Source organism: Trachurus japonicus, chromosome 22, assembly GCF_045865225.1.
Source record: "Trachurus japonicus isolate A0001 chromosome 22, Traja_1.0".
Taxonomy (NCBI): Eukaryota; Metazoa; Chordata; class Actinopteri; order Carangiformes; family Carangidae; genus Trachurus; species Trachurus japonicus.
Genome location: NC_140928.1, coordinates 22,582,398 through 22,598,089, shown reverse-complemented (window position 1 = coordinate 22,598,089; position 15,692 = coordinate 22,582,398). Strand labels below are relative to the sequence as shown.

General features: G+C 43.3%; 3 protein-coding genes across 5 annotated transcripts; 2 read left to right on the top strand and 1 right to left on the bottom strand.

Annotated features, from left to right (window-relative positions):
* Positions 1–2,581: 2,581 nt before the first annotated feature.
* fam167b (family with sequence similarity 167 member B) lies at positions 2,582–3,661 on the bottom strand. Its single transcript, XM_085766714.1, has 2 exons — positions 3,247–3,661; positions 2,582–2,847 (listed from the first exon to the last, which is right to left on the bottom strand). The coding sequence occupies exons 1-2, from the start codon at positions 3,544–3,546 to the stop codon at positions 2,584–2,586; spliced, it is 564 nt and encodes a 187-aa protein (XP_085622840.1). The 5' UTR covers positions 3,547–3,661; the 3' UTR covers positions 2,582–2,583.
* Positions 3,662–4,780: 1,119 nt separating this feature from the next.
* Positions 4,781–12,106, top strand: LOC146964046 (myotubularin-related protein 9-like). 3 transcript variants are annotated; one of them, XM_085766709.1, is made up of 11 exons: positions 4,781–5,327; positions 5,679–5,735; positions 6,057–6,165; positions 6,298–6,423; positions 7,641–7,814; positions 7,903–8,120; positions 8,208–8,369; positions 8,574–8,715; positions 10,221–10,441; positions 11,186–11,337; positions 11,495–12,106. In XM_085766709.1, exons 1-11 carry the CDS (start codon positions 5,143–5,145, stop codon positions 11,593–11,595), a joined length of 1,647 nt encoding a protein of 548 aa, XP_085622835.1. In that variant the 5' UTR covers positions 4,781–5,142; the 3' UTR covers positions 11,596–12,106. The 3 variants fall into 3 exon arrangements, with proteins under 3 accessions (XP_085622835.1, XP_085622836.1, XP_085622838.1); XM_085766712.1 differs by having other exon boundaries at positions 5,016–5,258; positions 5,715–5,735; positions 11,495–11,876; XM_085766710.1 differs by lacking the exon at positions 5,679–5,735 and having other exon boundaries at positions 4,835–5,327; positions 11,495–11,876.
* Positions 12,107–12,524: 418 nt separating this feature from the next.
* Positions 12,525–15,322, top strand: tdh2 (L-threonine dehydrogenase 2). Its single transcript, XM_085766713.1, has 8 exons — positions 12,525–12,718; positions 13,389–13,431; positions 13,534–13,604; positions 13,748–13,897; positions 13,994–14,166; positions 14,247–14,337; positions 14,431–14,700; positions 15,105–15,322. Exons 1-8 carry the CDS (start codon positions 12,526–12,528, stop codon positions 15,248–15,250), a joined length of 1,137 nt encoding a protein of 378 aa, XP_085622839.1. The 5' UTR covers position 12,525; the 3' UTR covers positions 15,251–15,322.
* Positions 15,323–15,692: the final 370 nt, after the last annotated feature.

Genomic DNA, 15,692 nt, shown 5'->3' with positions numbered 1-15,692 from the left:
TTAGCCGTCTAATGAAAGATGAAAGACAGACATCTCACTTACAGAGGCAGTGAGATGTGTGACCGTCTCACCAGTCACTCTTTTAACTAAAGTCTTCTTTTTTTTAACAGAGGCCACATCATGGCTGCCTTGAGCCTTGGACAGTGTGCAATGTGTGTGAAATTACAAGTGTCTCAGATTGCTGAGCCGAAGCTGTTGCGTTTTCTACCTCTGAGGCAGCTCTAACTCTGGACCGCATCTCTTCTCTTGTGGTGAACGGCTGCTGCTACAGAGCGCGCACGGGCAGGAAGTCAGTCCAAACATTACAGGAAGTGCACAGAGACGTGTGCTCAGAAGAATGCCACAGGTTAGATTGAGTCTCACTTGCGATGAAAACCACCTGAGTTTTTGTCTTTTTCTGTTAAACTACAGAGGCAGTGTGGGTAAAGCAGCTTTTACTGAGCTGATCTCGAATGAAACAACTATAAAATAGAAGCGCACCAGACACACGATGAAACAACTGGCGAATAAATAAAAGACCCTCCTTGCGAGGCTTTAAGGGTATTCCTATTTTCCCGTCAACTACAGTTGTCACGACTTCCAAAATGTGGCTGGAAATCACATTCTGTTACGCAATCAAACTGTGATGTTATCAATGTGCAGAAAGTTTTCCAGCCCTCCTTCCTCCCACTTCACGGTGCAGGTGCTGGCCTCTTTCATGTGAGCAAGCGCGGCTGCTAGTGTTTACCCACTTACTGCACTTAAACTCAGTCTCTTTACCAAATTCAAATGTCATGCTTTCTTTAAGTTTTATCTTTAAAATAAACTGGTATATGTATTTACTTAATTTACACTTAAATATCTAATATCCACAAGATGAGAGGTGGTGTGGTGTTGGAAAAGAAGGTCAAGAGAAACTATCTGCAGGGCACTAGGGCAGAGCTGAGTGGCAGAAGAAAGAAACACCAGTCTGCACAGCTTTATTGTAAAAGTAAAGAACAAAGCCTAAAGGTATCATACCTCAGCCTCTGTGCATTCTCTGCATACTCATTTCCACTGTCAAGGTCTAGCGTCACACAATGAGGTCACCCATATCCTGGAGTATGCCATGTTATGATCATTTCAACAATCCTACTTGTGCTCTCATTTCACACAGTGACCGCACTCTGCCAAGGCATATTTGGTTTCTTGTTCAACTAATTATGGTCAACAATGTCTGTGGTTATGCGCATCCCTCTAGGGCTCCATTCATATGTGTGGATATTACACCAGGTCATGACTGTCTTGAGGAGGGAAAGAGGAGACTATTGTGCACGGGCGCTTTAGGACCCAAGGACAGATGGCTTGGGATGGATGTGATCATGTGGTATGTAGTGGAATTTCAAGCAAGATAAGGCAGATGGTTCATTGAATCTGTCCTACATATGTTTCTCAATCAATCATTTCAATAATTTATATTTTAAAAGCCCATGTGTATCAATAAAATACAATTTAATTCTTTTCAGGCGTGGTAAATTGACTTTAATATTGTTTTGTATGTACAAGAGAACATGAGTTTACATTTTAAGGCACTTTGCTTTTACAGTCATCCATCATGTGTATACATTCATATTACAGTAACAATATCATTGTCAGAAGTGACAAAAGATATATATTTTTTACATTTTACACAACTCCAAAACACGTAAAATATCAGTAAACAAAAATGATTTGACTGAATCTTGCGTCTTTCCTCTTGTTACGTAATAAACCGCTGAACTTGACCACCGAGCACCTCACTACGCTCCTCCACTATCCTGCCATATATAGCATACAATCTTTGCTCTGCAGCATGTGCTCTGTGGTAATGGAAAACAAAATGCATCACACATACTGTAGCCTCCTGGGTCCTGTCAATGCAGTGGTGAGCGTATAGAGATATTTTTGGGTCTGTGAGGAACAACATGTTTAAATCTGCAGGAGTGTGACCTCCGACATCCTAGGGACAGTATGTGGGTGAATTGAGGCTTCCACATCTGGAATATGCTGCTCTAACATTGTGGAAAGTGTTGCTAAATATTTGTTTGATCTGACTTTATCTGACTAGATTGTACGGGATATGACAAGCTTATGCATTTTACACTTTCACACTTAATGTATTTGTGAGTTACTAGTGATGTGACCTAGTGACACACATGACACTTTGTTTCTGCAACCCTAAATGACATTTATATATGACGCACATCCTGTATCTACCTTTACAATTTTGTTTTACATTTCAGTTTTGCTCTGAGTTTTCGTTTTCTTTCTGATGCACAGTGCATTGTGTAAAGATCAGTCAACAGTGGAGCTGCCCAGGCTGCGTCCAGCAGGAAGGTGTGTTGTCATTAAGGGTGTGTGCCCCTACAGGTCTGCGCACAGAAGCTTCCTCATGCATGTCAAACCACTGTGCACATCTAAGAAGTTTATTTTCATTTTCAACCCTGGCACCAATAGTTGGCTGCCAGCTTTTCAATCTGTCACCAAAACATCTCCGGAGGAGGAAATAACCCCAACGATGCGGCCACAGCAGCAGAGAGGAAGGCATGACAACATTCTTTGTAATCTTAATAAAGACCTGCAGTTTTAACACAGTGAGAAGCGTCTGGAGTTGATGTTCATCTTGGTGAGGCCCAGGTGTTTGAGAGGGGTGGACAGAGCGAAGGCGGCCTTCATGGGGATGTCACACAGCAGGTCTGATTCCTCTCCACACTCCTCCAGCTCGTACGTCGCATCATCCAGCATCTCCTTGTGGCGGCCACACACCTGCTCCACCTTCAGCCGGTGGATCTCCACTCGTAGACGGATCAGCTGACGGGCCAGGAGGTTGTCCTGGACTTGCATCTCCCTCTGAGGATGGGAGGGAGGTTGAGGAGAACATGAGCATCACAGTTTTATCTTCTCATCAAAGGGTGTTAATCTCTGGTATGAGCTATATACAGGTACAGCAGCCTGGGACTGTGAGAAAACAGACATCTATTTGTTCCTCTGACTTTGTTTATGCAAAGATGACTGCATGAAGTCCGTCATGCAAAGCCGCAAAGCCTTATATAATGCATTCACAGATCATTGAAACACAGAATATCTATTCTATATAGCTCTGTGGGTGGATTAACTATTTTATTTTTCTTTTCTTTTTGGTCTGACAGGTTTAAGAAATGGTAACTCTTTGCAACATTATTTGCAATATAAATAACAATAGGCTGATAATCAGAAATAAAGTGAAATGAAATTGAAGTGGTCTCTCACCAGCTCCTTTCTCAGAAACTCCAAAGCATCATCAATAGTGTCAAAACCACAGATGTTGCGCACAACCAGCTCTGAGTTCTCATTTCGCAACATCGCAGGCATGGAGACGACTGGTTCCCCAGAGCCAGGATCCTCTGCCGGGCAGCTCTCCCTCCACGGCCGGCTCTGGACCCGCTCCTGCCACTCCAGATAGGATGGTCTGCGAGTCTGGAGCTTCAGCTTCTCTGTGAGCGCTTTCACGCTGTCCAGGTCCTCAGCGCGTCCATCGGAGGACTCGTCTCCAAACTCTTTCAAATCCATCGGTCCAGAGGGAGAGAAAGAGTGGGAGAGAGAGAGAAAGTTAGACTGCGACAGAGCACAGTCGTTACTGGAATCCGCGTTAAAGTTCGCTTTCAGGTTTTGCAGCTTTGTGATCAGAGCTCAACAGGTCCTCACCTCCTTTATAGGGAGATATGGAGAAGTGACCGCCCATCCCGCACAGGACAGGACAGGGAGGCTGGAGGATTTATGGGCTTTTTATTATGGGAGACAGATTTCCCTCTACTTTCTCCAGTAGTTTTGTCAGATGTTGACTGAAAATATATAGGTAGCTATATAAAATATTTTTAAATTTCAAACAAATTGCCACAGCATCTGTCCAGCTGTGCTGGTGTAAATATTCAGATTCCACATTGTAGCAGCAATCTCTACAACAGTGTAAAATGCCCGTTTCAAGCAAGAGCACAAAACCTGATTCACTTAAATAAAAGAAATAGGCCTACACGTGAAGCCTATTATCAGTCAAAAGTAGAATCAACAGTTAAAACACGTGATGCAGGGAAACAGCCACTCTGAGTGCTTTATTATTTTCTGTGCCCCATATTAGCCCAAATTAAAATAGCTTAGTGTGTTCAAGTGTAATAAGTCAGATGTGGAGCTGGTATGAGCTACTTTGCATTCCTCGGTAGTTTAATAGGCTGCTATTTGATAAGCTTGTAGTGTGTAGAGCTATAGACTACAAAGTGTCACTCTCCTCAGTCTGAAATAAAACGCTGCTGCAGGATAAAGCATAAAATGGAGAGACAGGTAAAACACAGACACCTCTAATGAAGCACTTACTTGTGCATTCCCTTATTTACAGTCCACCAATGTACTTTTAAAGATCTTTATTTTTTACCTGTGTTATTTTGAGTAATATAATATATTACTCAAAATATAATAAATTATACCTTATACATTATTATATTATAATAATGTATAAAAAATAAATGTATAATTTATTTTTTATTATATTATAATAATGTATAAGGTATAATAAAGTAGGCCTATAATGGTAAAGAAACTAGTAGCCTACAGGTGAGGTCGTGATTGAGACCGGCGCCCTGTGTTTGCCACTGCTGCCATCTAGTGGTCATCTGTCACATAGCAAGCAGATCGCCGCTGCCTCCCCCCCTCCTCCCTCCTCCACATCCCCCTGTCTCCCCCACCCCACCATGTTCAAAACTTTTCACCAACAAAGTGTGACACATCTCGGCGTTGCTGTCACTCAGGAAACGTGCACTTCCGTTTTCAGCAAACTCAAGCAACACATTTTCCATTCCAACACAACACAGTGTGACCATGCACAACCACCTGTGACTGAAAAATGAACGGCTGTGGTCCTAGGCTACACGAGAGGCTGGGTGGGTATATATCAGAACAAAAAATCGCACCTATTTATAGCCTCCTTATCAGCAAACAAACAGCGCAGCAGCAGCAGCAGCAGCAGCAGCAGCAGTGCTTACTGCTTACCCAGCCAGACCGAGGAGGAGACTCACAGCTTTCGTTTTCTAACAGGAGAGGCGAGGAAGTGATTTGAAGTCGAGGTCTGAGCCACTTAAGTTCTCCACCGGAGAGGTTTGATTCCTAACCCGGCTGATGGAGTTTTCTGACCACATCAAGACTGCCAATGTGGAGGATGTTGTGCTCCGACAGCCCCTCCACCCCCCGAGCAGAGGCACGCTGTGCATCACCGGCCACCACCTGCTCTTCTCGGTCAGGGAGGAGGGCGGGTCTCGGCAGGTTCTGCTGCTCCTCAGGAACGTCGATGCTGTAGAGAAAAGGTGAGGGAGGAGGGCTGGAGAACAACACACGTCTTAGAAAGTAGTTTTACCGGGTTATTCACAAGAAAATGAAAGTATACAACGATGGAGGTCTGTCCAAACAAAACATGTCACGCTTGATTTAACAGGAATCCATCAACTGCCACGGTGTGGTCTTCAATGTGTCTCACTTATAATGGGGGATGTTTTTGGACTAATTTGTTGATTGCAAACTTTTGCATGGTCAAACAAATAATTAATAACACTAATCACCAATAACGAGGCTATTTGCCTCTACTGTTCCACATGATCTAATGTCTAATTCATGTCTAATGACATTATTCCTCCTCACATCCTTATTTTTTTCACCAGTGTGGAAAATCTTCTGGGCTATTCCGCCCTCTTCTCTAATGCAGGCCGTGGTGAAAGGTACTGGGGGCAGGAAATTTACTAACAAGATTGCAGCAGCTCTTCTGTCACCCTTCGCACGCCTGTGCTGTGGGTTGCTTGCTATTAACAGTCTACTGCAATTGAGTCTTGCAGACGCTTAAGCTTGCTGAAACCACTTGCTATATTTTGGGCAGTTACAGTTACATATTGATTTGTCAGCAATATAAAGCTCACTCCTATGCACAGCAACATGCCCAGGTCTATCAAACTTTCATGACATGACATCGGGTGTTAAGGGATAGGGTCATAGAAATACAGGTTGTCTTTTTATTCTTTGTATTGTGGTGTTTGTGTGTGTAGGATATCTGGATCCTCAGGGACGATTACCATCAAGTGTAAAGATCTGCGTGTACTGCAGCTTGACATCCCAGGCATGGAGCAGTGTCTCAATATTGCACGTTCTATCGAGGTAAAAGTCAGTAATCCAAGAACTGTACCGAGCCATGAAATGTAAAAGGTTTAGGAAGTCCTGATTTCTGCTTTAAATCTGATAACGATCTATTTCGATGTCTTACAATAGTCTCTGTGTCACTGTCTGCAGACCCTGTCCTGTCTGGACTGTGTGTCCGAGATGTATCCTTTCTTTTACAGACCATCTGACCTCAGCCTGCCGGACCAGTGGGGTCTCTCGTCCCCTGAAATGTACTACAGTCAAATGAAGGAGCTTGTAAGCAAAAGATAAATCTCTGCACACGTATAAACTTGTTGCTGTTGCACAGAAATGTAGTCTGACATGCATAAAAGACCAACAGGTACGCACACAAGTCTCACAGGCAACCTTTTACCACAATGACCGAATTCCCACATGACAGGAAAATGCCAGGGCAGTGAATGTAGGGGGTCAGGATCCAGGATATCCCTGTTGCTTAGCTTTCATTTGTTTTCCCTTAAATTCAGACTGTGCTGCACATAATGTGAATTCATGCTTAACAGACAGACATCTTCCTCTGAGAATAGCATGTTGCTATGGTGAGGGGTGGACCCTGAGGGTCACAGCATTGTTGTGCGTTTTATAGGCACAGTGTTTCCTGAACATGTGAGATGTCGAGGGGCTTTTCATTAGAATGGTATAGTGGTTGTCTCTCAACTAGAACAACCTGACTGAAGTGTTGAAGTGTCTTTCTTCCAACTTCCATAAGGACTGAACAATCCTGTTTGTTGACAACTATAAATTGTAAAGTATTTAGTATTTAGTTTGCTCCTATTGAAGATTTACTGTGTTATGTAATATACCGTACTGACTCATTCTCTTGCCATGAATTAGACAGAGATCACGACTACTCTCAGGTCAGTATGTGCAGCTAGGATATGTTCAGCTTAGCCTTGGTTAGTACAAATACTAAGATGAGGTTAATTAGCAGCATGTTGTTGCTTACTTGTTGATGACAGAAATAACAATCAGGGTGTTTTCGATGTAATGTCAAGGAGCAACTGTCATCACTGTGGTTGCCAAAGACTAAAGAACGTCACTCTGCCCTGTCAAAAAACACATGACATCAGTATAACCTACACCTTTTTATTTTTGCACTTACAATAAGAAACAGGATGTAGCGGGTCAGTTTGTGAGCTTTTAGAGACAGCGCGGTGAGAGCCTGGAGTGACAGCAGGACTAACTGTTTCCCCATGTTTCTGCTATCAGATAAAGTGAGCTAACCAGCCACTGGCTCCAGCTTCATATACTGGTCAGATCTGAAAGTAGTAGGCCTATCAGGCTTCTCATCTAATGCTTTTGCAAGAAAGTAAAGGAGTATATTTCACAAAATGTTACTATTTCCTAACAAATTTGGGTTAACGTAGATATGAGAGTTATTTCCTGTGTTTCACTTTTTTCCAGTAATTCCTTAGTTCTTTGTTTTAATCACCCTCTCTCTATCTGTGTTGCAGCATGATAAGTGGAGACTGAGCAGTGTGAACAGAGACTACTCTGTGTGTCCCACCTACCCCCCGTCTGTCATCGTTCCTAAGGACACAAATGACGGCATACTGGTAAAAGCGGCCAAATTCAGACAGGGGGGTCGTTTCCCTGTGCTCTGCTACTACCACAGGAAGAATGGCATGGTGAGGAGTTAGCGTGTTCCTTCCTCCTCTAGCTTACAATTTACACAATTGCTGCCAAACCATTCTGACCAGTGTAAAAACCTTTCAGGTAATCATGCGCAGCAGTCAGCCGCTGACAGGAGCCAATAGGAAGCGCTGCCAGGAAGACGAGCTCCTCCTTCAGGCTGTGATTGACGGCTCAGATAAAGGTTACATTATCGACACCCGGTCCAGTCAGCAGGCTCAGCAGGCCCGGATGACGGGTGGAGGGTTCGAATCCAAATCTTTCTACAGCTGCTGGAAGAGACTGCACAGACAGGTGGAAAGGTGCGTTTGTATGAGAATCACAAGGTGGGAGTAGATGATGGATGCTTTATGATACTGATCTTCCCTCATTTTCATGTATGTAAACAGGGGTAAAGCTCTCCAGGAGAGTCTGATTAAGCTGGTGGAGGCCTGTGGTGACGAATCCCATAATATGGACCGCTGGCTGAGTAAACTTGAGAATTCAAAGTGGCTGTCTCGCGTGCAAACCGCTCTATCAACTGCTGGGCTGCTGGCAGAGTGTGTGGAGAGGTATGATGTTATATTTCTGGTGTGTGTGTGTGGTATGATTACGGTTGATGTGCAAACTTTATGTTCAGCTGAATGTAAATACGTCTATACAATAATTTTTTTCTCTCACAAAACTAAAGCATCCTGACAACAGCTCTTTCTGCTGTTGTCTTGATTGCTAAATAAGTGTAATAAGACTGTGGTGTGTCTGTTGGTTTTGTCCAGGGACGGTCATTCGGTTCTGGTTCACGGCTCTGAGGGGACAGATTCCACTTTGCTCATCAGCACCTTGGCTCAGCTGATCATGGACCCATGCTGCCGCACACTGGAGGGTTTCCTGGATCTGCTGGAGAGGGAGTGGGTACAGGTGAGTGGAGATGTGTGTCTAGTGGATTGAGAAATGCCAATTTACGCTTAAAGGGATTATAGGAGCTGAATGTGTTTGGTTGTGTTCTGAGGTTTCTGGTGTAATTCACTCAATGTGTGTGTGGGGTCGCTGTGCTGTCACCTGGGGAGCTCAGGTGCATATAGGTGGCATTGTTCGGTTTTTGACCGCTTTTGAACGCTCTTGAGTTGTTTTCCAGGTAAATGCAGAGACTGCTTGGCAAAAAACTGCCCCCGACAGGAATGAGCATCAGCGGTTTTGCATGAATTTACCTTGAAAACAACTCTTGTAACGTTCTGTTGTTATCTCATAGCGTGGTGAATGTGCACATCACAACTTGTCCACCAGAGCGTTTTGGAGTTGTTGGATTGTGTATTTGATGAATTTGATGAGGGAAACCAAGAAATCCCATTAGCCTCCGTAGCGTAGCTCTGACAGCTCTCACAGATGAAATATTACAAATCAATCAACATTGATTTATATAACCAACATACACCAACCAAAGTGCTTTACAGTGAAATTAAGAGAACACAATATACGATAAAATAATAAAAAAGCATAAAAAGTACATAAAAGGACAAAGGAAAAATGTCACAGCACTACAAGCAGAAAACTCTTAAAGGGATAGTTCAAAGTTTTGGCTAATTGGCCCATTGCCATAATCCCTATAGTTTTAGGAGTAGTAGTTACCTTTAATTGGCGATTCAAGCTATTTTTAGAACGGTGGAGCAGAGCCGCGAGCTGCTCAGAGCTACGCTATGGAGGCTAATGGGATTTCTTGGTTTCCTTCATCAAATTCATCAAATACACAACCCAACAACTCCAAAACGCTCTGGTGGACAAGTTGTGATGTGCACATTCACCACGCTATGAGATAATAACAGAACATTATTAGAGTTGTTTTCAAGGTAAATTCATGCAAAACCGCTGATGCTCATTCCTGTCAGGGGCAGTTTTTTGCCAAGCAGTCTCTGCATTTACCTGGAAAACAACTCGAGAGCGTTTTGGAGTTGTTGGATTGTGTATTTGATGAGTTTGATGAGGGAAACCAAGAAATCCCATTAGCCTCCATAGCGTAGCTCTGAGCAGCTCGCGGCTCTGCTCCACCGTTCTAAAAATAGCTTGAACCGCCAATTAAAGGTAACTACTACTCCTAAAACTATAGGGATTATGGCAATGGGCCAATTAGCCAAAACTTTGAACTATCCCTTTAAGAGTTTTCTGCTTGTAGTGCTGTGACATTTTTCCTTTGTCCTTTTATGTACCTTTTATGCTTTTTTATTATTTTATCGTATATTGTGTTCTCTTAATTTCACTGTAAAGCACTTTGGTTGGTGTATGTTGGATAAATCAATGTTGATTAATTTGTAATGTTTCATCTGTGCCTCGCTGTAAACATGACGGAGCGATGAAGTCCTAGCTACTCAAAGACAGAACGACAAAACTCTGTCTGAGTATGAAGTGTGTGTGTGTGTTTCCTGTCTCAGGCAGGACACCCGTTCCAGCAGCGATGTGCCCACTCAGCCCACTCCCACGCTCGTCTCCAGCAGGAGTCCCCGGTCTTCCTGCTGCTGCTGGACTGTGTGTGGCAGCTGTGGCGTCAGTTCCCTCTGGCTCTGGGCTTCTCTGAGGCTCTGCTCCTGAGGCTGGCCACCGAGGCCTACGCCTCCGACTACGGCACCTTCCTATGTAACAGTGATCAGGAGAGGTCAGTGGTACTTAGTCGGCGTGACCCGACACTTGGAATTCATTTTCAGTTTATCTATTTTTCAGGAGGACAGTACAATGTTCAGCATTCCTTTCTAACAAGGAGGAAAGGATGTGGTTGTACCCAATTGCAGCCAGGGATGGTTACATTGCCAGTCCCCTTGCCAGATGTTATTAGACACAGTACCTTAAAGGGACAACGAGGAGTTTTGGAAAAGCGAAGCGACAGACTCATGTTTTCCAACCATAAATGGAGATTCGGTGGGGTTATTCTCATGACTCGCCGCGAAACCGAAAGTAAAGAAACGCTAGTCGGCTCGCCCAGCATTTCCACCACCACTAATAATAACAAAATAACCATAGAGACAAAACGATATATTTATCGAAAATGGAGCCATTAACAAGTGTGGGTAGCGTAGATTCATCCACATTAACGTGAGACTTTTAAATAACCAAATAGAAACTCCTCGTTGTCCCTTTAAAAAAAGAAAAGAAATATACGTATATACGTATATATATATATATATATATACTGCATATACGTATATTTCTTTTCTTATATTATACGTATATTTCTTTTCTTATATTATCTCTATATGTATATCCTATGTATAGTAATACTGTAATAATAATACAATCACAGTACAATGTAATGCAAGGCACATAGGCAGTAGACCATTAATGACTAACACAAAACTTCCTGTCTCATACCGACTGTTGTGTTACCTCATTCTCCCTCGCTCAGGTGTTTTCAAGGAGTGAAGGAGAAGACTCACTGTTTGTTCCAGGCCCTGCTGAGGCCGGAGGAGAGAGAGCGTTACTCCAACCCCCTGTATGAGCGCACTGAGCTGGCAATCTGGCCCTCAGTTCACCCTCAGTCCCTGCAGCTCTGGAAAGGTAAGATTACAGATATCCTCAAACCTGAGTATCATCACTACTAACACTTATTCAGTATTGGAGCCTCTTGTATAATCACATTGCCTTCACTGGTGTTGTTTGTATATGTGTTGCTGAGTCTGAGGAGTCTTGACTGAAGCCCATGTCTGATCCTCAGGCTTTTTTCTGAGGTGGACTCAACAGGCTCGTCACCTGGAGGAGGTTCAGGAGGAAATCAGAAACATGGTCATTGAGTGGGGGAGGCTGGCTCTCAGCTGATGAAACCGGCCAATATGTCTGAACATGTAGACCATGTTTTAAGGAAGAATGTTACAATGTGCAATGCCTTTGACTATGAAAATGTTGTTCTTCACAACATGCTGTGTTTTAATAATGTAAAATATTTTTTATTCTTTCATAAAAGTTACATTTGAAGAAAAAAAACAACTACTAATCGTTACTGTCATTTGTTGTTTTTTTTGGCCTTCTATAAATTTACACCATGTTTTACTGCTATAAAAACAGCTTATATTTTTTCTAATTATAGCCTTTATTTTACACAATTTGAGCAGGGTGGTTATTTTCTGGCAAATATTCATACATATTCATTTTCTAAATATTATCCATAGGAGAAGGCTGTGTAACTGACACACCTCCCAGTCCTGTTAAGCTCAGCTAAACACTCTCCACAATGCAAATCCCTGTGCACAGCAAGTCAGCATGTTTGCACACACGGAGCTTTGCAGGCTGGAGACTGTAGTCCTGTTCGGTCAAGAACCACAAGCCTGGTGATTATACAAAGTGGACAAGAACCACATAGCCCAGCATGACTTTCTACACCTGCTTATTTATCCAGTGGTTAATGGGTGAACTCAAACGGTGACCAGTCGGAGGGTAATCTTTTCACTTCAACACTTAAATGCCTCAAACGCCGTCTTATCGGCTCTTGTTTATCTATTTAGTTTTGAGTGGTAGTTTTGGATGTTCTAAGTTTCATCATCTGCTGGTTTTGGATCAAGAATCATCTGTCTGGGATTTCTGATTTCATCAGCACACAGGTAATGTACTTTTTTCCCCCATCTATAGAGGTTGGATGTGTGTTTTTTTAATGTTGTTTTTTAAATGTTGTTTTTTAAGATGACCAAGTTCTGTCTAATCAGTAGGATTGATTAAGCTCAGTTTAACCCTCCTAAAGAACTGCTACTGGATATGCAACCGGGTGTGCGGGTCTGTGCGCCCACTGCGGCTGTGCTGGGCCTGTTTTGCCGAGGTTGCCTCAGCAGGGTGCGGAGTTCGCCCAGCCGCAGCTTCAGGTCTGTGCCCAGGCAGATGAGCAGGTGGAACAGCCGGGAGACGTGCAGCCCCGCACCTCTTCAGGAAAACCCTCGTGTCCTCATCACAGGTGACACAAATATCCGTCCGTCACTAGCACACAATAGCTGCTACTGTCTGACATTTATTTATAAAATGAGGGAAAGATGTGTTTTTTTCTACAGCAACCCAAACATTGAACCTGGGAAGCTGCTATTGTTTTCTACCACTTTCACTGTGCAATCACTGTTGACTGCGGGGTTGTACTATTGACCAGAGAGCAGCTACAATAGCGGCAGAATTCCTCACTGAAAGGAAACTATTACGAGGGCCAAGAGTGGCACAAGAGGCTCAGATACGGAGTTTGTAATAATGTGAAGTGTGTCAGTATCTTTGAAGGAAGGCTTCCTGTCATTGTGGCATCAATGGCATGGAGTGGAATACTACAGACACGTGCTGTCGTTTTTTTTCTGTTCGAGTTGTTTTCACTCTGCACCAGCAGCAAGACCCCATTTTGATTCATCACAATAGAGTGCATGCAGACAGTGCTAGTGACATAAAAGAGCCAATGAGACACTGTGGGGAGAATAATAGCCCGCTGTCACTTTTTGTTCCGGGATAAAGCTTTGGAACAAACGAATGGCTTTTTTTTTTCTTTCAACTGAAGCATGCTGGACCAAAAACATTGATTTCATTCTCATACCAAACTACATTTAACTCTCTGGACAGAAATATTACATTAAACTTGTCTCCATACACAGGTGGCCTCGGGCAGTTAGGTGTGGGGCTGGCACAAATGCTAAGGTGAGATAGTTAGAAATTCATGAGGACAAAGTTTGTTGAATTTTGAAATTTGAATGCCATCATCACCATCATCATCATCATCATGTCTATATTTGTGTGTAGAAAGCAGTATGGAAGAGAGAATGTAATCCTTTCAGACATCAAGAAGCCTCCGCCTCATGTTTTCACCAGTGGTATGCAAAATCTAATTGCAGTTTTATGACTGCGTTTTCTGTTTTCCTTTCACACTTTATGTTCTTGTCATTTCACACATCACAGAATAAAATAAGCTATTGCTTTGAAATGATCGCCCCACCTCCCTCTCTCTTGTTATCAGGTCCCTTTGTATACGCTGATGTGTTGGACTATAAACACCTCAGAGAACTGATTGTAAATAATCGCGTCACTTGGCTGGTCCACTACAGCGCTCTGCTCAGCGCTGTGGGCGAGGCTAACGTGGCTTTGGCACGCAAGATCAACATCACAGGTCTGCTGGACTGCACACAGCCATCACTTGTAATGTTGAACTTTTCAGGGATTTTTCTGTTTGAATTTCATTTTGGATGTTCTGTAATCTGTCCAGGCCTTCATAATGTGCTGGACTTGGCCCTGGAGAACTGCCTGCGCCTCTTTGTCCCGAGCACCATTGGAGCATTTGGTCCTTCTTCTCCACGTGACCCGGCCCCTGACCTCTGTGTGCAAAGACCTCGAACCATCTATGGCGTGTCCAAAGTGCATGGAGAACTGATGGGGGAGGTAAGATGATCTTCAAACCCACTCACATAGAGAGACATCATTAAGGACATGTAATGTCAATCTGATTCTATTTTTTTCAGTATCTCCATCACAAGTATGGTCTGGACTTCCGCTGCCTACGTTACCCGGGTGTGATCTCGGTCAACACACCTCCTGGAGGAGGAACAACTGGTATTGCATCATTACAATAACATCTGAATGTCCACATTCAGCACAATCAGATGGATCTCATGGACTAAGCTTTTTGGATTTCTCTCTTCACAGACTACGCGGTTCAAATCTTCCACGATGCTCTCAGCACAGGTCACCACGAGTGCTACTTGCGACCGGACACCCGTCTTCCCATGATGCATATCTCTGACTGCCACCGTGCCACAGTAGAATTCATGCAAACTCCTGAGTGCCAGCTGTCCCTGCGCACCTACAACATCGCTGCCATGAGCTTCACTCCAGAGGAGGTGGCCCAAGAAATACGCAAGCATCTGCCTCATCTGAAGGTCACCTACAATCCTGACTCGGTTCGCCAGACCATTGGTATGACACAATATACAAAACATCCTTGGACAACACATTTATGCAATTTTTATTCGTCAGATGGGGATTCAGTGGACATGACACATAGTGATTGAGGCTAATAAACCATAGGTCAGATTTTGGTTAAACTGGATTTGTATTTTCTGATTAAAGGACAAATAATACTACCTCTCAGGACAAAAAGTGTTGCATTTCTTGGGATTTGCTCACTGTTAACATGTTTAAGTGTGCAACATTTTAAGAAAAAGTTTTATCTGTAAGAAATTTATATCATGCAGTGTTTTCTTAGATGGACCTGAAAGCCATTCTGTTTTATCTTGAAATGAATTTGTGGGAGTGATATTGCTATCTTTAATCAAAGCTGTGATGATGGGACTAACGTGGCCATCTTCATCACTTTGCAGCAGACAGCTGGCCAGTGAGGTTTGATGATACCAATGCCAGGAGAGACTGGGGCTGGACACCAGCCTTCGGCCTTGAGGAGCTCGTGTCAGACATGCTGCGCTCCATTCGAGACAAGAGGACCAATGAGGGTTTGCCAGTCAGCTAGCAAAAACTGCTCCGCAAAGACTGACCTCTGCCCTTTGCCCAACTCTTCTTCAGCCTGCATTTACCAACAGTACACTATCTTTCACTACACTTTCAGACGTTGTCAACCACTATCCTGTGTCACTCTGGACCATTTCACCAATGGGCCAGGGACTGTTTGTGAAGTGGGAATTCTCAGTCAGCATCTCTCAATATACAGTGGACAGTGAGACGTCATACACATGCGCACAAGCACACAGTCTTTTTCAGGGAATAATATACTGTCAGACCTTCTCTCCATCTTTGTTGTTTTAATTGTTATCATGGTATAAGCATCACTTTACACATCGGTATGTAGCCTCAGAACGAACAGAAAATTGATGACTTTTTAAGCTTTAGAAATTTTCAAATGTCACTTTAACTGCATGCATAAACACAGTAGTCTGTTACAATGTCTATTACGA

Coding starts and splice junctions, on each gene's coding strand:
- fam167b (XM_085766714.1), bottom strand. CDS start 3,546: ATGGATTTGAAAGAGTTTGGAGACGAGTCCTCCGATGGACGCGCTGAG. Junction 2,848..3,246: donor AGTTTCTGAGAAAGGAGCTG/GTGAGAGACCAC, acceptor TCCCATCCTCAG/AGGGAGATGCAAGTCCAGGA.
- LOC146964046 (XM_085766709.1), top strand. CDS start 5,143: ATGGAGTTTTCTGACCACATCAAGACTGCCAATGTGGAGGATGTTGTG. Junction 5,328..5,678: donor GTCGATGCTGTAGAGAAAAG/GTGAGGGAGGAG, acceptor TTTTTTCACCAG/TGTGGAAAATCTTCTGGGCT. Junction 10,442..11,185: donor TGTAACAGTGATCAGGAGAG/GTCAGTGGTACT, acceptor TCCCTCGCTCAG/GTGTTTTCAAGGAGTGAAGG.
- tdh2 (XM_085766713.1), top strand. CDS start 12,526: ATGCAACCGGGTGTGCGGGTCTGTGCGCCCACTGCGGCTGTGCTGGGC. Junction 13,432..13,533: donor GGGCTGGCACAAATGCTAAG/GTGAGATAGTTA, acceptor ATTTGTGTGTAG/AAAGCAGTATGGAAGAGAGA. Junction 14,167..14,246: donor ATGGAGAACTGATGGGGGAG/GTAAGATGATCT, acceptor TATTTTTTTCAG/TATCTCCATCACAAGTATGG.